At 36.1% G+C, this 27,043-nt stretch overlaps 1 protein-coding gene across 1 annotated transcript in view; it reads left to right on the top strand.

Annotated features, from left to right (window-relative positions):
* The window catches only part of LOC150086035 (uncharacterized), a 209,270-nt gene that overhangs the window by 168,492 nt on the left and 13,735 nt on the right, over positions 1-27,043 (top strand). Inside the window, exons 9-11 of the mRNA XM_090374776.1 lie at positions 1,626-1,714; positions 13,941-13,999; positions 17,293-17,359. Of these exons, the coding sequence (XP_090230902.1) occupies positions 1,626-1,714; positions 13,941-13,999; positions 17,293-17,359 (215 nt within the window). The remainder of the gene's footprint in view (positions 1-1,625; positions 1,715-13,940; positions 14,000-17,292; positions 17,360-27,043) is intronic.

The following is a 27,043-nucleotide window of genomic DNA, read 5'->3' as shown; positions in this document are numbered from 1 at the left end:
TACATAGTATACATTAACTCTCTGAGCTCAGTTACAGCAATACAAAAGTTTTCTTACAAGGTTCATCCTGTGTTAAACCAAATCAGAAGCCTCTTATTAAAAATTGAAGAATATCATCAGTCAGTGAACTTTTTCAGGGTCCCAGCACATGTAGGGATAAAGGGGAATGAACTTGCTGACAAAACTGCCAAAAATCCGTCAGCTTATGATTTAACCTTTGCTCCTATTCCAATATCATACAAACAACATGTCTTGCACAGTGGAAAGAGCTATGGCACACCCAAACCAATAATAAACTTTATCACTTGAAACAGGATCCACAGCTTTGGCGCTCTAGCATCAAAACAGTACGAAGAGAAGAAGTAGTGCTTGCACGAGCATGGATAGGACATACATACCTGACTCACCTTAATCTACTTGCAGGAGAAGATCCTCCTCAATGTCCACATTGTTCCTCACACTTAACAGTCAAACACATTCTCATTGACATGTTTTCCTCATCCGCCCTACAGCCCTCAGCTTGCACTCTGTGATTTTTTATTTTTTTATTTATTTTTTTTTTTATTTCCAAATTCAAAGGAGCTGACTGGAAAACATTTCCAGTTATTAGACGTTGTAAAGACATCGGAGGCGATTCTCAAATGCATATCAAAAAATGGCTTCCACCATGTGTTTGAAGAATGACAGAAACATTGGAGTAAGTGCATTTTATCAAATGAGTACTACTTTGAAAAGGATCTTGAAATTGTGAATGATTGATAAGGGTATGTTGTGAGAAAAAATTATAATCATTCTTTATTTTGACCGCCCCTCGTATACTGCACTGCACTGCACTGCACTGTCCTGTCCTATCCTATCCCTCCCTTTTTTCTTAGTTATTGTATTAAGTGGATTTTTCCATGGAATTGGTGAATTGTATTCATTGGTATTCGTTTAATACTCATTAGTGTTCCCCCTCCCCATAGCGCTGGCAAAATTTATGGTATTTTTACTTAAGCGTGAATTAATCGGATAATTTGCCTAACCAGAATACATTATTCATTCCATTTGGAAAATTAAATGCACTAGGCATAATCCTTATGGGTTTTGATAATTAACTATCGGTGTAAATCCACCATAGTTAACCCATATATTTGAGCTACGATTGTAGCGTAGCGTTGAGCTACGATTGTAGAGAAGCGTTATTTATTTGAAGTAATTCAATAGTAGCTATCTTGTTGTGAAGGCAACCACATTATGAGATACATTTAAAACGATGCCTTCTACGCTACAATCGTAGCTCAAATATATGGGTTAACTATGGTGGATTTACACCGATAGTTAATTATTCATTCCAGTAACAAAGCTTTTAATATATATATATTAGAACTGTATAACACTTTATTGGTTTGACATCCAAATATCTTGAATTTATATTAGAACTGTCACTGGTATAAATTTTGGGAAGCAAATCCCTGATAAGTATTAAAACAAAAGTGAGAAACATGAAATTAATATATTTATTCAATTCCTTAACAAAATCCACTTAATGGTTTTTTTTTTTTTTTTTCCTGTCCAAAAGTAAAAAAAAAAAAAAAAAAAAAAAAAAAAAAAAAACAACTTTATCTTTCATTTTTGTTTTGTAGCTTTGTCCGGCATCAGGTACAGCAGTTATTCTTGTTGTCATGCTTGTACAAGCAGTTATTGGCAAAAAAGGAGTTGCAAAAGCAGTCAGGTATTGTCATTTCATTGTCACAATTTTTTTAGTTATTGCTCCTTTGATTTGCCCAAAATGAATAGCTTCACAAATTATATAATTAATTTAAAATTTTATATAATTCTATAAGGAGGGGTGGGGTTCTAGGTAATACTGGTAAATAAGGAGCGTGATGACCATGGTTACATTAGTAAACAGAGATTTCTTGTAAAATCATGCCAACATCATCTTCTTTATCTAGAGTTATTTTGTTCATGTTTTTTTTTTTTTTGTTACATATAATGAATAGTTTCTGGAAATTAGTTATAAGCATTAAAATGAAGTATTTTGTTTTAGAATTTTTTTCTCCTTTTGGTTTAGAATGATAACCACGTTTGTTCAACTTGTGCCTCTAATAGGCCTAGGAAAATAACAAGTTGTACTCAGAAGAGCGAATTGCTATGTTCACAGCAAATATTTTTGAATAACTATTTGAACTTCCATGTACCCAAGCACCAGAAGCATAGGTCACTATGGGGATAAATAAACAGTCGTACAATAAATTGGGGGAGAGTGTCCTTTAATTCCCCAATCGTCTCTAATCATTCTTCTGAGCTTGGCATATAATAAGTAAATCTTATTCTTTAGAAATTTCACATGCTCTGTAAAGAAAAGTCTCTAATTTCCAAAGAACAGAAAGGTCATCAGCATAAGCCACAGATTTTGTCCCTTCAGTTCTTTATTTAAAAACTCATCAAATATAATATTCCAAACAAAGGGGCCTATAACCAAGCCCTGTGGACGGCCTCTATATACACCACTCTTTATCAAAATAATTCCTGAAAACTGAAAACACGTTACCAGGACAACCAGTTAACCTTATTCTTGCCTGGATTCCCACCAAAGTTTGTCAAAAGCTTCTTTAAAATCAACAAATAATCCAAGAACATACCACCCGTCAAACTCCTGAATACTGTGAATAACCTTTAAATAGCATGCTCAGTAGACATTCCTTTTTTAAAACTAAATTGGTTTTCTGCAGACATATTCTTAGCATAATAAATCATCAGTCAGCCGATACACAGTTGTTCATACGCTTTGTCCATAACAGGCAAGAGAGCAATAGGATGGTTTGAACTTGGTTTGCTAGGAAGCTAGCCAGAGCTTTTAATAATCAGTTTAAGCAGGGCAGCCTTCCAAATTTCTGGGAAGGCACCCTCAGCATGATATGCATTATAAATATGTAAATACAAATCAGTTCTCAAATGAAAAGTTCTTTTGACAGCTTGAGTTAACTAAAATAGTTCTTCATTCTGGCTAGTATGATAGCCAAAATTCCCAGAAAGAGGACAAAAGCAAAATTTTTAAGTTGTTTTAACTTACTCATGAAGTCATTCCTGGAACTTTCTAAACACGCCTCATCTAAAAATATGTGTTACTGACCTTGAAGATATGTGTTTAGCTTAATTTGAAACCTTAACTGAATCATTACACTTGCCCTAAATTTAGTTCTAAGTCTTTTTAATAAAACAAGTTTTATCAGATAAAATGGAAATCAAACTTGATAATAGCTATGCTTCACTGTAGTTAACTGGAACAGTCCTTTCAAAAATATTCAACAGGAACTTCAAGCAAGTGACTTTGTTCCTTATGTGGGAGAGTGACTTTTGCCTAAAAACTTTACCTTTCATAGAAAAGTTGCACGTTCGAAGTTAAAAATAACTTACTATTTTCTTTACACATGGAGCACATTTTTACACATTTTTATTAATCTGGTGTGACTACAGTATCGATTGTTATGCAATATTTTTATAGTTGCTTATTAAATATAATTTTATATGCAGATACAGTATTAAAAGCAGTTAGGGGCTATCTCCAATTTATGTTGGTCTTAATCATGTAATTTCAATATATTGTCATTTTTAAATTTTAAATTCTAAATTTAAAAAATTTTTGATCTTTCCCTCTGCTTGTCAAGAAGTACTGTAAGGAAGAAAATCTCAACATTTCTTGCTTGTTTTTTGACAGTTCCCCAGCCATCCCATTAGCATTGATTTGCATGCCAACAAAGACAACCTCTTTCTTGCAACTAATGAACCAAAGAGATCTGAGGTCTTTAAAACCTCTAATCTCCAGTGAATCTTGCATGATAACTGATCACCAAGACAGATGGCATTTTCCAGCCTTCAGTTCAGGAGTTCTGGGTTGGGGGAAGTGAACATCACAAGCAGAAGTCACTCAGACTACAGCAGATGGTTTATGCAGCAGAATAAATATGTGACCATAGTGTATTCACAGGCATCCAGGAACTTGTAGTGTTTCCAAAATTCACTTACAGTTTGAAGAGTTGGCTAATGAGTTAGACTTCAACAATGTAGACATAAGTATCACAGCCAAGTCTCTTGAAATACATGATGTTGTATCGCATGAGGTGTATAAACTTGCCACCTCTACTCTGCCAGCTAGTGACATGAGGGAGTCTGAGTAGTGTGTATGCAGGGCATTGTTGAGGCCATGTTCTTTCGAGGAACAGGGTATATACTTGCTGTGTGTGTGTATATACCATATCCAAAAGTTTTATTACTTCATACATATGTCTTCCCCTCCCCCACTTTATCTACTGTGAATGCATCATGCATAGTTAAAATGATAGAATAAATTTATCTGCAAAAAGTCTAAACCTCCCAAAAAATTCCTCATTCATTTTGCAGATATAAGTGGCAGTCTCAGTTCTTCTCAATGATGTTCATTTCCACTTAGAGTCGGCCAAGAACCACTTACTTTTCCTGACAGAATCCCAGTTATCTTCTTCCTCAATCCCTTCTCATCATAGTTGTCCTAATTGTTTGCTCTATCATCCCTTTCACTTTAAAAATAGTACTTGTTTGTATTTCCATTCTGATATTCTCTGTCAAAAACTTGCTAATTTGGAATGTGCTGTTTTTGATCTTCTGTGGCTTAAGATCTTTCTACCCCATTAATTAAATGCATCTGTTGCTCTGTCATTCTTCCAGTTCCAGTAATCACTTGGAACTCTTTGACTTCCATTCTTTGAAACTCAACTTTCTCCAGTCCAACTTTCCTAACAGCAAGATAATTTTTCGTGATGATTATAATGTTCACAACTATAGCTAGCTTGAGTTTTTTGTCACACGGATCCAGATGCTGAGACTTTTGCAATTACTGATGACCTCAATCAGATTATTCATTTACCTGCTGTAATACCAGACAATTCTAAACAAGGAAACATCAAACACTCTCGATCTTTTACTCACAAAAAACCTTTCAAAGTGCATAGTCAAGGTTAGTGGTCCTCAGGGCACTTCAGATCACAACTGGTCTCTTCTCCAAAGGAGCTTTTCTCTCATGGTCATTTTCGGTCTTGCATTGTGTGGTATTACAAGAATGTGCAATAAGATTGCCAGATTTCCATTCTTCCTTTCCTTGGTTGGATTACTGTTTTAAATCTTCTGATGCCAGTGTTTACTCAGGTTGTGTCAGTGAAATTAGCCTAATAGGAATGAAATTCTGTATTCCACACTACCTTAAAATCTCGTCCTTGATCTAATCCTTGGTTTTCCAATTAATGTGCTAAGGCTGTTCAAGATAAAAATGTAGCATATTGCAATGAGCTTGCATCTACTCAGATTTTCTGTGTATTTTTCATTTTCTGCCTACACTAAAGTTTGCAACAGTTGTAAAACACGTTAATTGATCCAAACTAAATTTTGAACAGATTAAGAGTAGAAAACTTCTTGTCCAAATGATGGTCGAGTATTCTGGTCTTTTGTCCCCAAACTATACTCTTCTCTCTGTTAAAACCTCATGGTTCTGTTGACTCTTCAGCTAAAGGTAAAGTCAACTTACTAGCATCCTGAAAAAAAAAAGAAAAAAAAAAGTAAACTGCAGCCATTATCAACCCACTGTAGGATGGAAGCCTCCTCAACAATTCATGTTATGAAAAATGGACCATAATCTGTCACGCTGGTCAGTGTGGGTTGGCAGATCGACCGTATTTAGCAGTCATTGGCTTGAACCCCAGTCCGATCCTTGAGTGTGCTACTGCACTCCCGCTTCTGACCACTCGGTTACGGAGGCCTCTAGCATCCTACTTTCTTCTAACTCTTGTTAGAAGAAAGTAAGATTTTGGTGAGCCACCTGCCTTATGATTGCTAATTTTTTTTTTTTTTTTTTTTTTTTTTTTTGCAGTTGGGTATTCATTTTTCTTTTGCTCTCTCTCTCTCTCCCTCTCTCTCTCTCTCTCTCTCTCTCTCTCTCTCTCTCTCTCTCTCTCTCCCCCCCCTCTCCCTCCCCCCTTCACTAATGCTGATTTCTCAAGGTTCAGTTCTTTCTCTCACCCTATTCCTCTTGTATATTAATAATCTTCATCCACTGATTGGTAATCCTATGCATTTTGCTGATGATGGCACATTGCATTCCACCTGCCATTTTGAAATCTTGCCCTGCAGAAACAGCTTCAACTTCTTGAATATCCACCACCAATTCCTTAAATGCTGATCTCCAGGTAATTCTCCAATAGTACAAAGCTAACTTAGTTAATTTCAATTCTTCTAAAACTCAATCCTGTCTTATATCTTTCAAAAAAGGATCTACTGCTCCTCTGCTTATGTTCAGTGACACTCAGATTTCTGGACAAGATCACATGTCTAATAAGAATTACCCCTACTTGGCATAAGCATATCAAAAATATTGCTCCTCTGCATCTAAAATACTGAGTTTTCTCTTTCAATCTCAATATTACTTTTGTTTTAAGCACCTGTTCATTCTGTACAGTTCAATTTTGCCCTACCGTGGAATATTCCCATATCTGAGGTGGTGCCCCTATAACTTCTCTCTCTCTCTCTCTCTCTCTCTCTCTCTCTCTCTCTCTCTCTCTCTCTCTCTCTGTTTCATAGACACTCTGTTAATGCTGCATGCCTTTTTCTATAGATACTTCCATGGGCACTTCTTCTGGAATGGCATCCATAATTCCCCCACTCTTTTCAAATATATACTACAACCAGTCAGCCTCTATTTACTTCAAAATCGTCAGGCTGACTTTTCTTCTTCCACATACAAGTGATCCCCGCTTAAATTGATAACTCATTCCCGAGAAACAGAGCGCTAAGTGAATCAGTGCTAAGCGAGTGGTGTATTCCCATAAGGTAACATATGTATTTGTGAGTTGGAGCTGTGCCATAGGATATTTCCTAATCAATAATAAACAGTAGTGAAAAGATGCACAAATGTCAGTCAAAATATTTAATATATAAAAATTTGTACATATAAAATATTCTATATTACTTATGTATATGTGGTAAGTAACTGCATTATGTAAAAAATTAAACTTAAAATGCAAATTAAAATCATGAATTTATTAATCTGACCCCTGGATTGTTGAGTTTTCCTATCTTTGAACTGAAAAATATGTCGATTTTGGCTGTACCTTGTTCCTCTTCCTCTCATTGTACAAAATCATGTAGGGGTTCATTTCTTTCTTTCTTGGAACTCTTATTACCTTGGAACTTCGTTCCATGTCAGGGTCGTTCTCCCGGAAATAATCACACATTTTTTCAAAGTGTTCGAAAGCTTTACTAAGTCCTTTTGCAGTCTTAGTAGTCTTAGTTTTGCAGTCTTAGTAGTCTTAGTTTTGCAGTTTGTAGGATCTGATCATCTTCTCCCTCAATTGCACGCTCTTGTTCTTTTGTCATTTCCATGAGTTCTTGATTAGAGAGGCTGTCCCTTTCGTTGTCGATCATCTGTTGTACATCATCATCTACAATTACTGTCCAATCCTGCTTCTTTTCTGAGCTAAACATTTGCACTTTAACATTCTCAACCAGATCATCAGGTTCTTGGGAATCCTTTATGCAATCCTTCCAAACTTTTCTCCACACTCCATTCATGTTCTTCTGAGTCACTTCATCCCGGGCACTTGAAATGTTGTAGATGGCAGTTTTAATGTTGTAGGATTTCCAAAACTCCTTTAGCCTCGGTACATTTTCACCAGTGTTGATGGCTTTAATAGCTTGGGAAAAGAGTGTGCCTTATGTTGTACGCTTTAAATGTGGCAATAACACCTTGGTCCATTGGTTGGATCAGAGATGTAGTGTTTGGAGGCATGTAAAAAAAAATTCATGTGATTGTTCGAGTCTTCCAAGCTCTCTTTGCTTGGATGTCCTGGCACATTGTCCATGATCAGAATTGCTTTGTAATCAAGGTTAGTTTTTGCATAATATCTTTCCACCGCATACAGAAGAATTCAGAGTACCAATTAACAAAGAGAGGCTGGTTACCCAATCTTTTTTATTAGCTTTCCAAATTACAGGTAGGTTTGATTTAGTGAAACCTTTAAGAGCCCTTGAATTTTCCAAATGGTAAACTAAAGGAAGTTTTAATTTAAAATCTCCCGCAGTGTTACCACCCATCAATAAAGTCAGCCAATCATTCTGTGTTGGATATTATCTTCAATAAAATTATTTATAAGTCTCTCCATTTCAATCATAATACGAGTTATAATGTAAGAACAGCATTTTAACTAATCGGTGTAAAGCGAACAATGTTGTAATGAGGGCCTACTGTATATCCCTTTCAGCCCCTGTTTTCTGCAACACCCTTACTTCCCTGAAAATTACAAGCGCTATATAATTTTTTGGGAACAACTGTACTGCTTGCTGTTTCTAGCTAAGCCATGGAATTTAAGACAGAACCAAGTTGCATTATATAGCAATTGCACATTTGACTTGTGTATATCGTGTGACCTTTGCGATCAGTCAGATTTATGCCTGTTCAGTTTCTCCTATGTAACAATGGACATAACACATGATAAACTAGGCAGTTTTCTTTGTTTTGTTTCAAGAAAACAGCTGATGCATATGAAATGTTAAAAGTGGCTTATGGTGAATCTGTGCTTCCATATACACAGCTTACAAGTGGTTTAGAATGTTTAAGGAAGGACTCTAGGACCACCAATTTTTTGATTGAATCAAAAAATAGGTGGTCCTAGAGCTCCAACCACTGATATCATCACAGAAACCATAAACACTACTTGTGTAATCATGAGAGATCATCGTATAACAGTAAGGCCTACTGGCTGAGATGTTCAGAATATCAGTGGGAAGCACACACAATATTCTCCATGAAAATTTGCATATGAAACATGTTTGTGCATGTTGGGTTTCCTAACTACTCACAGCTGAGCAACAGCAAGTTTGCATGGAGGTTTGTCAGGAGCTCCAATTCTGCACAAGGTGATAATGGCAGATGAAACGTGGCTTCATCATTTCGACCCAGAGAGTAAGCAACAAAACTCTCTTTGGAAGTCTGTGTCATCGCCAACATTGAAAAAAAAAGCATAAGTTGTGGCTCCTGCAGGGAAGGTTATAGTCACCTCTGTTTTTTTTGACATCAAGGAATGGTTTACCAGCATGTTGTGCCATGTATACAACTGTTACGTGACCTTATTACTGAACTATCCTGCACACTTCGTGGGATCACATTTGTCGCAAATAACCATAACTGCATGCAGGTGGGTGGATACTGCATCATGACAATGCAAGACCTCACATTGCTCATACTGTCATCAAGTACTTAGCTAGCATTAATCATATGTGTTCCTCATCTGCCCTACAGCCCTGACCTTGCACCCTGAAACTTTTTATTTTCCAAAGTTAAAGAAGCTGCTGCAAGGAAAACATTTCCAGTCATCAGAAGTTGTAAAGATGTTGGAGGCAATTCTGAAATATATGTGAAAAAATGGTTTCCACCTTGGTTTTGTAGAATTGCAGAAACATTACAGTAAGTGCATTTCATCAAATGGGAACTTCTTTGAAAAGGATCATAAAAATATGGATGATTAATAAAGGTATGTTGTGAAAAAAAAAAAAAAAAATTTATGATCATTCTTTATTGACCAGTCCTCATACAATCATAAAAATTCAAGTCCAATATCAATAAGTATGTATCTTCAGTCTTTTCAACCTTCAACTGTGCATGGTTCTAAGCTAGGTTAATACCTTTTATGTTTAGAGTTTTCATTAAAAATAGAAAAAAGCTTTCAGGTTTCAATTAGCTGGTTTCAAGTGGAAGTGCAAGCTGTTTCCCTGTGAATTATTCCAGGATTTTCCCTTCCATAAGGTGGCAGAGGAGGTATGATAAACCACCATAGTGGTTTATCATACCTCCATAGCCTGTATAAAAAAAATTTCAGAATTATGGACCTGCCTTTGGGCAAAACACTCATTATCATCAGCATAGTTAGTTTGGTATTCATTATGGTTTAGATCAAATCTTTGGCTACTTTCTCTGATTGCAGGTCAATAGATGGTTTAACTTTTTTTTTTTTTTTTTTTTTTTTTATAGTGACCACATTTTAAATTATTTTATTGAAGTTTTGTAAATATTCTATTTAAAAATAAATAAATAAACATTTTGTGATAGTGGGGATTTTTATATTCCAGCTGTATAAGTCTGTGAGGGAACATATTGAGAACTGGGCTTTGCTCTGTACAACTGCTGCTAATTAGTAAGCACTATAAAGATTCCATTTGTTTCAGAACAGTAATGAGCGGTTTGCAAACAGTTATTCAAGGCAATAAATCAGTTAAATCCATAGAAGAAAAATTTTGTTTTCTGGCATTCTTAAAGGTATTTTGCACTTTGGTTGCCTGCTTGCCGCACTTAGTTATTTGTCAAATTTTTAATAGAGAAACAAAAAAACATTGGGGAAGGCAACTTAAAAGGGTTTTTATGGTTCTTGGTTGTGTTATTACAAATGGATTTCTAACTCTCTTTTCTAATTTTTGAAAAGGGATTTCTACAAGTAAGGGATATGAGGTAAATTATATAAGGTATTTTAATTTTATATGCAACTATTTGGTAACTACTAATTATGACTTTTATTATTTCATAACTAAATACTGTTATTAAATCGCACGTGCGTTGCCAGAAATATTCATAACAAACATTTTGTTGAATCTGTTTGAAACCAGTTAAATTTTAACATGTACTTTTATTTATTTTTTTTATATAATACCTTTAATTTAGAACTTATTCTTCCAAGAATTTTTAAAGGGTAAAAGATGGAAGATTTCTGTAATTAAAATAATCATTTCTGTTAAGATCATGAGTTTTATTTTCATGATTTCATTTCATATTTATTATTATATCATTTTTTTTTTTAAATTTCATTCAGTTTTGAGACACATGGTCTTCACCCCGGGACAACAGACGTGGTATTCATGTAACATTGTTATTATTACAAATTATTTATAGTACAATGATATCACAACACATAATGAACTTCGGTTAATATCCACTTAATGATATACACCGATGAGCCAAAACATTATGACCAGCGAGTTGTTATGCATATCGAAGCAACTGCAGGTGAACTACGGCGCGTGTACCTATCGGGACACAGTATAAAAAACACCTGATACTGAGCTCCATTAATCAGTGTTACTCTTGTTCTTCAGATGGGAAAGGCAGCAGACTTAAGCGAGTGTGACAAAGGCCAAATTGTAATGGCCAGACGACTGGGTCAGGGCATATCCGAAACGGCACGGCTGGCAGGATGCTCACAGTCAACCGTGGTTAGTACCAACTGAAAGTGGTCTGAGAAGGGGAAACCCACGAACTGCCGGCGAGGTGTTGGACGACCACGGCTCATTGATGCCCGAGGTGAGCAAAGGCTCTCCCGAATGGTATGTGGCAACAGAAGAGCGACTGTGGCGCAGCTCGCCAGTAATTGGAATGCTGGTGATGGGAGTAATGTGTCACAACACAGTACGTTGAGCCCTGCTGAAAATGGGGCTGCATAGTAGCAGGGACCTCCAAGTGCCCATGCTAACTACAGTTCAATGGGCACTGTCACCATTGAACTGGACCTTGAGTAATTATAAGAAGGTCATCTGGTCCAATGAATCACGTTTCCTGTTGCACCATGTGGACGGCTGGGTACATGTACGTCGTTTACCTGGGGAAGTGATGTCGCCTAGATGCATCGTGGGACGAAAACAAGCTGCTGGTGGCGGTATCATGCTTTGGGCGATGTTCTGCTGGAATACTCTGCGTCCAGTCATCCATGTGCCAGGCACTCTGACATCTGCCACCTACCTAAACATCATTGCTGACCAGATACACCCTTTCATGGCAGTGGTCTTCCCCTCTGGTGGTTTTTTTTTTTTTTTTTTTTTTCTTCTTAGTTGTTGTTGGCACATCGGCTTCTGTGGCCATATTGCACCTCCCAAGGTTTTTGCATTTTCTACTCTGATCCAAGCCCGAGGCAGGATTCGAACCCGCGACCTTTGGGTTGCCAGGAAGCACTTTGTCCACCCAGCTAGCTCGGTCGGCCCTCTGGTGGTGCAGACTTTCAGCAGGATAATGCGCCATGCCACACCACCTGGATTGTTCGAGACTAGTTTGCGGAACATGAGGAAGACTTCCAGGCATTGCCCTGGCCTCCAAATTCCCCAGACATCAATTCCACCTAGCATCTGTGGTTTGTGTTGGAACAGCAACTCCGATCTGCGGCGTCTCACCCACGAACCTTACAGGAGTTAAAGGATCTGCTGGTTAAGTGTTAGTACCAGATCCCGCAGACACATTTAGAAATCTTGTAGCATCCACACAGGCACCTCCGTAGCCAGTTGGGAAGGAGCAGCAGTGCGTAGCACACACTTCTTGATTAGACTCTGGGTTCGAGCCCTTCACCACTAAATACGGAGGATGCGGAAAGGTCAGGGAATGACCACCGCATATTCCCGGAGCAATATGGCCTTAGTTGCTAATGCTCCTAAAAACCAAATAACAAACAAACAAACAAACAGCATCCAGACCTCGATGGATACGAGGCTGTTTTAGCTGATTTCAGCCTAATTTTAGCACTGTAAAACAATTACTTGTTATATGTAACATCATGGCATTGCCATGAGGAATGTGTATGCTATAACCTAGTGATATTAAATTTAAATTACATTGTAACATTCCCATATTTATCTGTTTAATGTTAAATTTATAAATTTTAACATTAAAAAGGAGATATGGAATAGTAATTTACAAATTTTAAGACTAATTTTTAATGTTAGTTAATATTTATTATGTAAATTATAGTTTCTCTTATCTCACATTTTTGTACTGTCAACCTGCTTATTCTAACCATTGAAATTTGTAAATATGCACTAGATGTGTTCACTTTGGTGTATATTTGGAATAGTCTTGTACAAGTTCTTAAGGACATCATATAGGAACTGGTAACTATAATAATAATAGTAGTAGCTGCTATGTTGCATCTTAATCCTTGAAATGCAGATTAAGTAAAATCTGTATTTGTGCAACTTATTATCTATTCTGATTATAAATTTGAAATAAAACACAATTTTTTTTTAATAAATAAAAACCATTTAAATATTTTTTTAATCTACACAGCAAAGAGGCTTGAATTACACATATGGTATAAGTATAGTGTATGTATGTATGGTGAAGTTTCTAGTAGAAGGTTCTAAACATTAAGACAGTATTTGAAACTGATAATGAATACCAAATGATTTTATTAGAAAACACCTCGCTCAAATAATTGCTGAAGTTAGTTCTCTCTGATAGGTTGGGTTCACCGCTTGCTATTTGTTTGGCGAAGTCAGGGTTCAGTTGACATCTTAGACTGGTGCCATTCTTAAAGGCTTCAAAGTTGTAGTTAACCAATTTCAAAAGTCATTTCAGAAGTCATTATAAGTCATTTCAGATTTTTCAACCTACTCAGTATGCAAATTAATCCATAAAACACACTGGTTCAGACATAATACAAAATAAGATTACATCTCCTACCATATGAACCCATACACTACAACCAAAGTAGTCCATGTGCCAGGAAATTTTAAAACAACCAACCAACAAACTAGCTGTTGTTAAACTATATATGCTCCAAATATATGGAACACGTTTGCTTTCACTTAATTGCTAGTTATATTTACAAAATATGAATATCAACTGAATTTGATGTGAACCTAATAATTGTGATGTTGAAGTTTAGTTTTAGAATTCTAAGCAAATAATGCCCCTTTCATTTGTTAGAATTCATTTGTTACTTGCAGTGCAAGTAACGTGAAATGTGTTTTTTACCTTTATTTATTAGTAATGATTTTATTTTTGTACTCACTGGCAATGTGCATTGGGTGAAATAAATTAAAACAGATTATTTTACTTTGATTTCAAATTCTATTACTGTCTTTAAGGACACTGTTTTAAAATAGTTTATATTATCTTACAGAAGTGCAGAGCGGCGTCTTTTTCAGACAGGTTTCAAATTTGAATGGAATATAGACACAGGTAATAAAAGTGTATTTCTAATATATCCATTTTTATATTTATGTCAAGGATATATACAAATATATACTAAGTGGTTCTTTTCTCTTGAACTCTTTAGTTATAAAATAGATTCAGTTGAAACCTTTGTGTGTGTATTTGTCTCTGATCTGCCTTTAGCATTATGATACCCCCAAGGGCTCACATCTGGTGAGTATGGGCTTGGCACATCCAGGTTCCTTAGCTGGATATCATCATTTTTCTCTTCTTGGTGATTCCCTTCTATTTCTGACACTCTCTCTCTCTCTCTCTGACTCTCTCTCTCTCTCTCTCTCTCTCTCTCTCTCACAGAGTAACAGAAATTTTTTTTTTTTTTTTGACTGGTGCAGCAAAAGACTCAAGGCTTCCTTGCACCATACGGCTAATTATAATAATATGAGTATAAGGCAATGGTTAGGCCTTGCAAATTGCAGCATTTGGAGACTAGGCAGCTGCAAGGAGATCCAGTTGAGGTGTTTATTTAAGGCCTTGAATAGATTGAATTAGCTCGGTGCTCATGGAATCCTTCCTCTTGCTCAGACTACTCACATGAGGAGGCATAAATTCAAATTGAGGATGGATGGTTGCAGATCAGAAGTGCAGAAAATTTCCTTTAGCCAGAGGATGGTTCATTGTTGGAAGAAATTTCCATCTGGTGTTGTAGAGGTGGGAAGTTCGAATAAATTCAAGGAAGAACTAGATTAACTGTAAGAGAGGATGGACAGATGAATTGGAAAGTGTTGGGTGTTTTTTTGTCTGATATAAGTTTGCTTTCTTGCATAGTTTGTGACTACTACTAATAACTACGAATATTACTACTGATATTATTTTGCCAAGTACAGGATATCTTCCTCATATAATTCCTTTAGCTGTGGACAAAAATCATAAAAAATTAAAAGTTTTATCTTCAAAATATAAGGGATTATGGACTTTATATGGTGCCTGAGATAACATCTCCTGAACAGAGAAGACCATTTGGAGTTCAAACTTTGCTCTAAATTCCAAACCCTTTTGACTATTTCAGGCTTCCACTAAGCAAGTGGCATTGTAGATGAAACTCATGTACCACCTAGAGCAGTTCATTTTGCAGTTGCTTATATGTGCATAAAGTGGACTACGAATTAAGTGCAATTTGTAAGCAGTATAGTAAGAAATTTCCTTTATGTTTTTATCTCTAAAACATTATATTCAGTTAATTTATGTAGAACAGGTGTTTGTAATTAACTGTATTGGTTTCTAGAAGTAACTTTATTTTTTTTTTTGCAAATTATTATTAAATATTTAGTGAAAGAAAATCAGAAGAGGAAACTTGATAATAACGAGCTAGGAGAAAATGGCAAAAACGAGCAACCATCAATATCAAAATAGAAGAAAACGTTGTCATAAATATAATGATGATTATTTGGCAATGGGATTTTCGTATACGGGTACCCAAGATTGTCCTCAACCTTTATGTGTGTGGTATGTGGTTTAAAATTGTCGAATGAATCAATGGTGCCGAGTAAACTGCAGTGTCATTTTTCTACGAAACCGAAAATTCCACCCATCCATTCACTCCAAATGTTTGTCTAGTTTTGCCTTGAATTTATTTAAGCTGTCAACTTCCACGACAGATGGAAGTTTGTTCCAGCAATCAACCACCCACTGTCTAAAAGCAAATTTCCGCATATCTATTCTACAACTGTCTTTCCTCAATTTGAATTTATGCCCCCTCAGGTTCGTAATATGAGCAAGAGAAACAATCCCATCAGCATTGAGCTTGCTCAAACCGTTCAAGGCCTTATACACCTTAATTAGATCACCTCACAGGTGCCCAGTCTCCAGACGCTGCAGTTTGCAGAACTTAAGCCTTTCTTCGTAAGAGCAACCCTTTGATCCATTCGCTAATCCTGTTGCCCTTCTCTTTCCAGCAGCTCTACATCCTTCTTAAAATGGGGCCTCCATTTTAAGATAAGACTCAAGGTGTGGCCTGGCCTTGCCTTATACAAGAGGATAATCACTTCCTTATCCCTGCTAGAAAAATTCCCCTATATCATTGACATGACACTATGAGCTACTCTTGCAGATTGTCTGCACTGCTCAGAAAACTTCATATCTGACTGCACAATTACCCCCAGGTCATTTTCATTTTCCACTACCCTGAGTATAGTACCACACAGTTGATATGTTACTCTGGGGTTACTGCTACTCATATACAGTACTTGACATTTGTCAATGTTAAACTTCAGTTGCCATTTCTCACCCATATACCTAACTTTTCTAGATCCTGTTGCAGTAGGATACTGTTATTAGTGTCATTAACAACCTTACCAATCTTCGTATTGTCTGCAAACTTGGATATTAAACCTGATATACCTTCATCAGTATCATTGATAAATACGGAAAACAACAATGGGCCCAACACCAAGCCGTCGGGCACTCCACTAATAACATTAGTCTATGAAGAGGAGCATCCATTGATTATCATTCTCTGTCCTCTCCCACCAACCATCCCTTTATCCAAAGCAGCAATTTGCCCTTAATACCATACTGCTCCAATTTGTACAGTAGTCTTCCACGTGCAACAATATCAAAAATTTTCCTAAAATCCAAGTATATGATATGATATGGTATGATATCAAAATTATTTTTTGCATCCTGTTCCTTTGTGACCAGATCATGGTATCCAATCAAATTGGTCGGACAAGACTTTCCCTTAACAAACCCATGTTGTGTCTGAAACATAACTGCAGTCTTTTCTAGATGGCCCTCCATTACTTCTTTAACCAGAGACTCCATTAATTTTCCCAGAACAGAAGTTAAACTAACAGGTCTGTAATTAGTGGTGTCACCATTTGATCCCCCTTTGTGAATTGGGGACACATTTGCAAATTTCCAGTCCATAGGAACCTCCCCTGAGTTCAAGGAAGTTCTCGTAATTATGACCAAGGATTTGCTTACTTCCTTTTCCCAGATAATCTATTTTTTGAAAGCATACTCTACTGGAAAACAGTTCTGGGGCTATATTTTAATAACAATGGCATTTGTTGCCAGTGAAATTTTAATTTCAAGTTCAAAGTCTCGATTTTAAAAAATCTCCCATCTTTCATTTTCAACAGTCAAGAATTGGCAAATGTGTTTCTGTATTCCTTTTTAAGAAAAAATAAGTAAATATTTTTCTTATAAGTTGTTATATGAATTATTTCAATTGTTAAAAGTTAACATATTTTACAATCTTATATTTCATTTTCATTGAGAAAAAAAAACAGAACCATATAATTTTATTTATTAATTTTTAGGAATGTATTGTGTAATTGATACAGAAGAACTTAAGGAATGTGATCCATGTGAAAGACGGCATAAACGGTGAGGAAATATGAAATCTTTATTTGTTTTTTTTTTTTTTTTTTTTTTTTTTTGCGTTCTTTTTTTTTTTTTTTTTTTTGTTTGTTACCATCAACAAATTACATCAATTTCAACTTATTTCTTAAAACAAAATAAATTATCCTGTAGCATTAGAGGTTAATGCAGTCTGATCAGTGCCACCCATGTATGATTGCCTTCGCATGACAGTGTAAAAAAATAAATTTTACATTGTCAGTAGTAGCTCCTTGCCACTTCCTCGTGTTTTTATATGTGGGTTTACAAATTATCAGTCTGAAACCAACATTCATACATTTATTTATTTCTCTTTATCATATGCTCCATAAATCCTATTTTCTGATATCTTGAAGAAATTACAAAAAATGAGCTATTTGGAACCTTCTGATCAAGATCTGAAGCCACCACAATGGTGGCTTTAAGAGAACATTTTTAGCCAGTTAAGATGAGTATTTCTTTCATAATAATAATAACATACAAGGAACTTATTCAGTTTATTCCTCTTATGTTATACAATGTTTATTAACTATAAGTTATACAATAATACATTATTGTATAACTTACAATATTATTATTGTGAAAAAGCATTAGATTTTAATCAAAAGTTAAGGGTTAATGAAGATGTTAAGGCAAGCACAGGTTGGCTGAAAACTGAGATACAGTATACGTGAACTAGATATTGAAGGCAAGAAACTTTCTGCAGACAAATCGGCAGCGGTGTCCTTTAAAAGTAAGTTTTCTTCAGTTATAGCAAATTATGAGAAAGAAAACATTTATAATGTATTTCAACGTACGATGGCTTATTATGGAAAGAATTACTGAGAAAAACCCTAGCCACTAAAAGAGAAATGCCTGCACCAAGTTTTAAGATGAGAAAAGAGTGAGTTACAATTGCTTTGTGTGCAAATGCCACTGGGAAGCACAGATTGTCCGTGCTCGTCGAAAAAACCTTCTGTTTTCCGAGATTGGTTTATAATTTTTTTTTATTTAATTAATCTTAATTATTTAATTTAATCGTAAGATAAGATTAAATTTATTTAATCTTACTGGAAAAATTATCCGGAAAACTTGGCTATCCAGCAGAGTTCTGACATTAATTATACCGGATAACTGACGCTCTACTGTATAACATTAAGAAATACCTATTTTTTGTTTTGTTGGGGTAGCCTGTCAAGAGTTTAGAATGAATTTCAGGATATCAGTGTATTATTGGTTTCAGCTTACAATATTTTCAACATACGATGGGTTTTGTGGAACAAATTGCCATCTAATGTTGGGTCCCCCACTGTATTAACCCGGTCTAAGTCCGCCTGTTTTTGTCTAATTTTTAACCCTAACTCGAAAGTTGCTCCCCCTGAAGAAAACTAATAAGTTCCATAATTTCTACTCAATTTACAAAATTGAAACTCTCAATATACATAAACAGAAGCATATTCTTTGATTTCCTACCTTTAGCGCTCAGCAAAAACTATTAATTCACTCTAAAACAGCAAAAATGTACGATAACATTTCAATTTATTAAATTTTGATGTCGGCAAAACAAGATCCAAGCTTTGAAAATAAAACGCGTTACAGCATTAGTTCAAAAATTTGCGCATCAGCTCGGCGCCTCTGGCTAAAATGAATCAACACACGCAGAGAGATAATTGACTGGTCAAGCTTACGTCATTAGCGTTACCAAGGTGATCCAAGGAGAAAATGAAACTGTAAACAAATTTCGTGGAAAACAAACAGTTGAGCATCATTACTTGCAAACACTAATTTGCATGGCTCACTCACAACAGTTGCTTTATTGCTTTTCGTAATTGTTGTACAAAAGAATTGCAACGAATTGGTCTTAAAAATCTAAAATATTGCATTTCCTTTCTTCAATATGTATTATCTACTGACAAAAAATCAAGGAAATTCATCTATTGGAAGCTATACTGGAAACGGGAAGAAAACAAAAGAAAAAAAAAACTGTCGTAAAACTGATCATTACAATGCCATTTCATTAAAAAAAAAAAAAAAAAAAAAGTTCACTTTATTGTAATTGTTTCTAGAGGACTAAATCGGAACAGCAGTTTCATGGATGTATATTTGATCTTCTTACGAAATTTCAAGAAAATATTTCTATTCATAGCTGCATTACAAACTTCGAAAACTGATATCGAAGGAACTTTACATGCATCTCACCTGGTGTACAAACGGAAAAAAAAAAAAAAAAAAATGCGCAGCTAGTAACAGATTGTGAGAACAATCTGTTACTCATAGTGAGGGATTGGGAAATTGTAAGTAATTGTTATTGAATACTTCAATATTTCCTTGATATGCATTTGATACCATCAGTTTCCAGAGAAAAATTGAATTTTCATTATCACACAACGCCCGAAAAATTCACCATAAAATGTCATGTGTTTCAATGCTTGAATTCCATTCTGAGCTGCAAATGTAATTTCACTTCTCTTGCGCTGACAGAATAGCCGTTCACCGAATGAAGAAAAACAGGGTTCATTTTCATGAAATTTCCAATTCCCTTCTTTCACTTGAGGGAAAAAAACTCCTTAGGAGAGGAAGTCCACCCTTTCTAGTCCGACCCTAGAGGGAGGGGGGGAGAGAGAGAGAGAGAGAGAGAGAGAGAGAGAGAGAGAGAGAGAGAGAGAGAGAGAGAGAGAGAGAGGGAGAGATAAAAAAAATACCCTTTTGGTGGGGAGAAGGCCAAGAGATTGTCAAAGGTCCAGAGAGCTAACTTTCATTTTTTTTTTATTTATTATTATTATTTATTTATTTTATTATTTAAAAAAAAATTTTTTTTTTTTCTTGTGTTGTTCTAGCAATCGATCTTGGATTGGGGCTTTCCTGGGCCAGGATAGTTCTCCTCTTTTCTCCTTCCCTCTCTTCATCTTATACAAGTTTTTCTTTCCTCTCTGGGAAACTCGTTTCCCCAGGGAGGAGGGCGTGCAGATAGTAGGGAAGGCTTTGCCCTCCTGCTAGGGACAAGTACCTGGAGGCAGTCATCCAGGTGATGACTGCTTCCAGGTAGCCAAAATGCCAAAACAGAACACACACACACACATAAGCTTACAAACACAGTTTTTCTTTCCTGTTACTTTCTCCCGTGCGGGATGAAAAACTTCTCTCTCTCTCTCTCTCTCTCTCTCTCTCTCTCTCTCTCTCTCTCTCTCTCTCTCTCTCTCTCTCTCTCTCTCTCTCTCTCTCTCTCTCTCGCCTTCCTTTTCATCTGTCTTCGTCCAACATGGGATATTCCTAAGCGGGGTGAATTTTTTTTTTTTTTTTTGCACGACACAACGCACACTGGCCTTACCTTGACAGTGCGTAAAAACTGAACAGAGCAACGAGGTGGAGATGAACTTTTGTTCTAGGAGCCGCCCATACAAACACACGCGTAAAAATAAAAAAAAAATAAAAAAAAAAATAGCATTGCAGCTCTAAGTCAGCTTCATCCTAGGATGGCGAAACTGCAATTGTTTTAGAGAACAATATTTTGCATTTTTACTTTCTAACATTATTTTGCTTTATAGCTCTGTTACAATATTTTGCTTCGTTTCTTTATATTATTGCTGTAGCAAACGATATCGGTGTGCATGACGTTTCATCACAGATGCTGGAGTTCTAATTAGTCAGTTCATCCTAGGATGCGGAAGTACTAATTAGTCCGATTTTGGTCTGGTGCTCATTTGATAAAAAATCCAGAATAATTCCTCTGGAAATATTAGCTAGTGAACTGCATTATAAATTTCAAACATTGCTGTATTGCTTATCCTTTGAGTGACCGCATGTTTTCGCCTTGTACAATTGTTTTATTGTGGACACTTTCTTCCAGTCAGTAAAATCATTATTATATCTATAAAGTAATTCAATGTGTTGGGGGAAACCGTTTGTGCTCCTAACTGATGTAGCATTTTCGAATTTCGCAAAGTGGATTATTTGAACACAACATGCATTAGAAGGTCGGTAAAAGATTTGATAATTGATGGGCAGCATTCCGACAAACAAATTTTCTGTTTATATTCTGTGATGACCACACGGTCAGAGATCCCGAAATAGAGAGAGAGAGAGAGAGAGAGAGAGAGAGAGAGAGAATACAAGAAACCGCACTGCATTTAGCAGTCACCGACTCATCTGCCAAAAACCACAGTAAAACAATAAAAGTGATGGGGAGTAAGTCTATTTGTCAGCGGAGTTTATCTGTTTATTGCAGCTCAGAACAGCTTTATGACCGTGGATAGTGAATTTATTCGGCTTCTGAACTAAAACAGAATTTCTCCCTTTGCAGTGACATCAAAGCGTAACAAGCAAATATCTTCTAAGAATACTTTTTGAGCAGCTGTTAGTCGTAATCTGTTAGCTTTGTATTGTTAGAAATATTGCAGTTTTGTGAACAATACACATTTCAAGAAAGAACGAAATTCATAGCGGATGATTTTTTTTTTTTTTTTTGATGCACCAGTTTTCGAAGTTTATAACGCAGCTATAAATAGAAATATTTTCTCGAAATATGGTTAGAAGATCAAACCCAGGAAACTGCTGTTCCAATAATGTTTACTAAAAACAATTACAATAAAGCAAAATTTTTTTTTTATCAAATGCGCATTGCAGTGTTATCAGTTTTACACCAGTTTTTCCCATTTCCAACAGATGAATTTCCTTGATCTTCTGTTCGTAGGAGCAATACACATTGAAGATAGGAAATACAATCTGTTCACCTTTCATAAACTGTTATTGCTACTGTATCGCTTTATTGCTTCTTATGTCAAAAACAGTAGCTCCTGTTCGTCTTTTGTTTATTTACACTTCTCCCTTCCCATCTCGATGTAGCTGTACGGTTGGTGAGGTCACGTGATATATAATTCCCACGCTTCGCTCGTATTCAGGCGGAGTTGTTTATCAGAACTGCTACTCTCTGTAAAAAGAAATTCGCGCACTTTACACCAAGAAACGAATCAAGTGTCAGGTTTCATAAGCTCTAGGCTGGTTAGGGTGGGCGTAAAAATATTAATTGGAAAGGCCTAAAAAAAAATGCATACTTGATGTCACATTTTTGTCATTTGCGTGAAATTCAATAGAAGGTTTTGAAAATTTAAGTGGGAAAATTCAAGAAAACAGTTCTGGCTCCAACTATACCGAGTTTCAGCTCTGTAATTAGAGTAAAAATTATAGAATTAACTTGCTGAACCCTGTTGGGGCTGGAATGTGCCCCAGCGGACGGGAATATGGTTAATATGTGTACAGTGAGTCCTCGTATAACACGTGTTTACACTACACGAATTCGATCATACACGATTTATAAATAGAGGAACTATATCTTATATAACACGAACCAAATTCACTTATGCACGATTCGCCTTTGTGTTTTCAAGAAATGGCAGTGGAACGCAGAATCATCCCAACCGAACTCAACACGATAGGAATGAAGAGAAGGTTCTGAAAATGTATTTATGTTTTTTATATCAGTGAAGGGGAAACACGTTTCACCATAATAACATAAAAACCAACACAATTCCAGCTATCGGTATAATCGCAAATGCAATTAGATCGAGTTTACTACCAGTTTATAACAGATTCCACTAGCAGAAACGCAACTGGAAATTGTTTTTATTGTTTTATGGTAGTAACCCCCTAGAAATGTGCTTTAGTAAAATGTGAAGTGTTAATAGTGTATCTCTGCCTTTACGGTGTTGTATTTTCAGTTGCTACACGCACCCAGCTTTGTTTATGTGTATCAAGCGTGCCTCCTCGTTTTGTAATTGTGCTTTATTCCCTAAAAATGAGTAAAATACTTAAAAGGTGTGAAAAGGAAGCGTCCTGGTGAAGACACTGCAGATTCAGAGAGAAAAGAAAAGCAATATCGATAAACAGAGGCGGACTGAGTCAAAAATTCTTACCCGGGAAAATTTATAGTGGCCTCATACTATGGTTTATGGCCAAAATCACAGTGGCCTCCGGCCCACCGGGGTTTCCCCAGTAAGGCTTATGGCCGGTCCGCCTCTGCCGATAGAGAAAAAATATGAAATTGTGAAACGCTTTGAGCGAAATGAAAGACGTGATATTGCACATGCTTACAGACCTAAATGAGGCACCGCCGAGAATTACAAATCATGCAGAGAAAATAAAAACAACTTTCATAACAGGAACAACTCAAAGTGTAATTAAAATCCATTAGACAAAGACAAAAGATAAAATCCATAGACAAAGAATTGGAAGAGATGGAACGGCTGTCATCTGTTTGGATAGAAAACCAAACAAAAAACCAGTTTGCTTACGATAGAAGCAAAAGCATTAGTAATATTTTATTACATAATAGTCGTAATAAAATACTTACTTATTTTATTACGATTATTATTGTGTTTGGTAATGTTTTGGTTACAAATGTGTGGGTGGTCAATTTTGGGTGGTCGCCACCTAACCCTATTTTTCCCATAGGGCCTGTTGCTTATATTGCACAATTTTGCATTGCACGAGGGTTTCTAGGAACACAACTATCATGCTATTCGAGGACTGACTGTATTAACAAAATAATTCAAGGAAGCAAGTTTAGTAGCAGCCAAAAAAAAATTTTTTTTTAATTACACACACACACACACACACACACACACACACACTGCCCTACCATTAATTAATAATCCAGACAATTGCATATCTACAAATAATCATTATTAACAGGAAAACTAATAACTTGTGCCAAAACCTTGAGCCTTTATAATGCCCTGCAGTCTCTGATATTTTCCACCATTCAGCCTTCAAAGCAGCAAACAGTTTAGTTCTGGGTTTTTTTTTGGTTGGTCTCTATTCATACACACCCATTGATCCAATTTATCCCAGAGGATAAATTGGATCACTGGGTGTCTCTATAGGATGGGCTCTGGGCTAGCTAGTCCAACCTGTCAGCTCATATCCTCAAACCAGTTCGTCACAATGTGAGCAGTATGACATGGAGTGTTATTCTGCTGATACAGTTATGAGCCTTCCTCGGAATGCTGCCGCAACATTGGTGATACATTATTGCCTAGGACATATAGATAGACCTCAGCATTCATGATTTTGTCCAAAAACAACAACCAATGGTCCCATGCCAAACCATGAAAAACAGTCCTGATCATCATACTGCCTCTGCCGAACTTCATTGTTGGGATGATAACAGTCTAGCAGGTACCTTTCTCCAGACATCTGCCATGCCCAGGAACGACCATCAGACTAGTAGACTGTGCCTTGAACATCACTCAAAAGCACAACTTGCCATTGGTTCATGATCCAAAAACAGTAGGCCTTACACCGACCTATATGGCATCTGGCATTGGTTGGAGTGATTAGTGGCTGATGGATTGCTGCATGATGATCACAGTAACCCATATCATGCAGCATCCTGCAAACTGGCGCTGACATGTGAACCAGTCTTCTGAGAGTCTGTGCATGCTGCGATGCCAATCTGCATTCCAAGCAGATGATTACTTGCAGGACTCTCCTATTGTGTTCCATTAGCTTTGATGCTTTTCAAGTTGTTTCATGATGGTTTCAGTGCCACTCCTTTTCCATTTGCAGATCACATCATTAATCATTGACCTAGGGACCTGCAGTGCCATTGAAGTGTGCTGCATACAGACCAATTGCTTATGTTGTAAGCTATTGTCATTCTGTCCTGGATGTCTTGAATGCCGTTGACCGTGGCATCTCACATTCGCAGTTTTACTATTGTTTTCTCAAAGGCCTATAAGCATATTTATAATTGTGTCTGATACTTTGTGCCTGGGTAGGATGTGACCAACTGTCAATGGACTGGTGTCTGGATATTAATGGTAGGGCAGAGTATGTGTGTGTGTAATAAGGTAGTAAATGATCCAAGTATTAGCATTAGCATTAGTAGAGGCATTTGATGCAAGAAAGCAAGCTTATGCAGCATCAGTCAAAAAAAATAAATAAATTAATTAAAAATAACCACTTCCACTTCACCCCTCTGTTCATTCAAAATACCTGTCCAGCTGAGCCTTAAACTTATTTAGGCTATCAACTTCCACGACAGTTTAAACAAAACACGTATTAATTTAAACAAAAAAGGCAGAGGTCATTGAAAAGTTATATGATATCAACACCTATACATACATTGCAACTGTGATAAGTTATATACTTATATTGCAAATTGAAATTGTTTAACAAGTGGCATAACATTGTTATGCCACTTGTTAAACATGGAGTTTATTGAAGAGTTTCATTACATGAAACTCTTCAGTAAATTCCAGATGATTTTCAGAGTCATCTTCTGAAGGCTCTTGTCACCTTTAACATACTGGACAATCTCTGATTTGACTCTCGCAAACTTCTTAGTATAATTTCCATAGATCAGCTTCATTCATAATTGTCCTTGGTCCCTCTTGAAAGTTCCACCAATACCTGTATTACCTTGAGTATGGCGAAAAATCATATAATGACTAGAGGATGGTCAATTTTTTCAGCTTTAACAAAGCAGTTACGTTTTAAGTAAATATTGTGTATTTCAATTTCTTTCTGTTCTAAATTTTTTTTTAAAAGTTGCATTTTTATTATGCTGTCTCATAACCATTTAATTTTTGATTGGACAAACTTTAAAAGTTACACTTTTTTCAGGATTGTTTCAACACAGTCACTGAAATAATTTGAAAACTGTATGCATCCCTTCATTAGCTACTTGCTAATTGGGTGTAAACCCAAACTTTGAAGGGTGGAAGTTGATCTCTCTCACTGGAGGGACTGAAGTGTCCCCAAGACAGAAATTGAACACAGAGATATATACGTACAATTTTCAGGTTGCCTGTTTTGAAATATAATTACCCCACAACGTGTATTGTAATTTGCTATGTAGAGAAAATATAGCCCAGTATTAAGGGTTAAAAATAAACATACCTTTTATCATATGGTTAATTGGAACTGTGCCCTTCCGTACTTCACTTAGACTCAATACATTATTCACTGCTCAGCATGTTTGCTAATAGACGCCACGCATTGTGTGATATGAGACCAGTAAGGTATGAAACAATCATCATAAGTTGTTTTTAACCACTGGTGCAAGGGTTCTTAACTTTCTGTAGTCACCTACCTTCCGCACCTTCTCTCACCTCCCTTATTCTAGTTTCAAAATTTATAGATGGTCTTAAAATTCAATTATAAACGGGTAGTAAACTCGATCTGCTTGCATTTGCGAAAATGCCAATAGCTGGAATTGTGTGGTTTTTTACGTTATTATGGTGAAATGTGTTTCCTCTTCCATGACATCTTCAATCGTATAAAAAACAAATAAATTTTCAGAATCTTCTCTTCATTCCGTTTTTTTTTTTAAGCTTCGTAAACTTGTTACTCCGCACAAATCGTGTTAATTGCAATTTGTGTGTGTGCCGTTAAAAATTGCTTATGCACACAATAGTGAAATTTATAATTAAAAGATAAGATAATCTTGGAAACAAACGCCTCTTGAAACATTTCTGAAGAAGACGACTCCTTGTGCAACAAACCAACAATGAGTTATCAACGAGTGTGCATTTAGTCGATGAGGATGAAGAATAAACATTCTTTAACATTTGTAAGTTGTAAATAATTTCTCATTCATTTCTTTCAATAAATCAGTCATTGTTTAAACATAAACTAATTAGCTAACTTATTTCATTGTTGAGAACGTAATCCCTATTTTTAACATTATGTCTA

The sequence above is a fragment of the Mastigoproctus giganteus genome, chromosome 5 (assembly GCF_048544385.1).
Source record: "Mastigoproctus giganteus isolate SK-2022 chromosome 5, ASM4854438v1, whole genome shotgun sequence".
Lineage (NCBI taxonomy): Eukaryota > Metazoa > Arthropoda > Arachnida > Uropygi > Thelyphonidae > Mastigoproctus > Mastigoproctus giganteus.
Note: the sequence above shows the minus strand (reverse complement) of the source record. Positions and strands in the feature narration are given on the sequence as shown.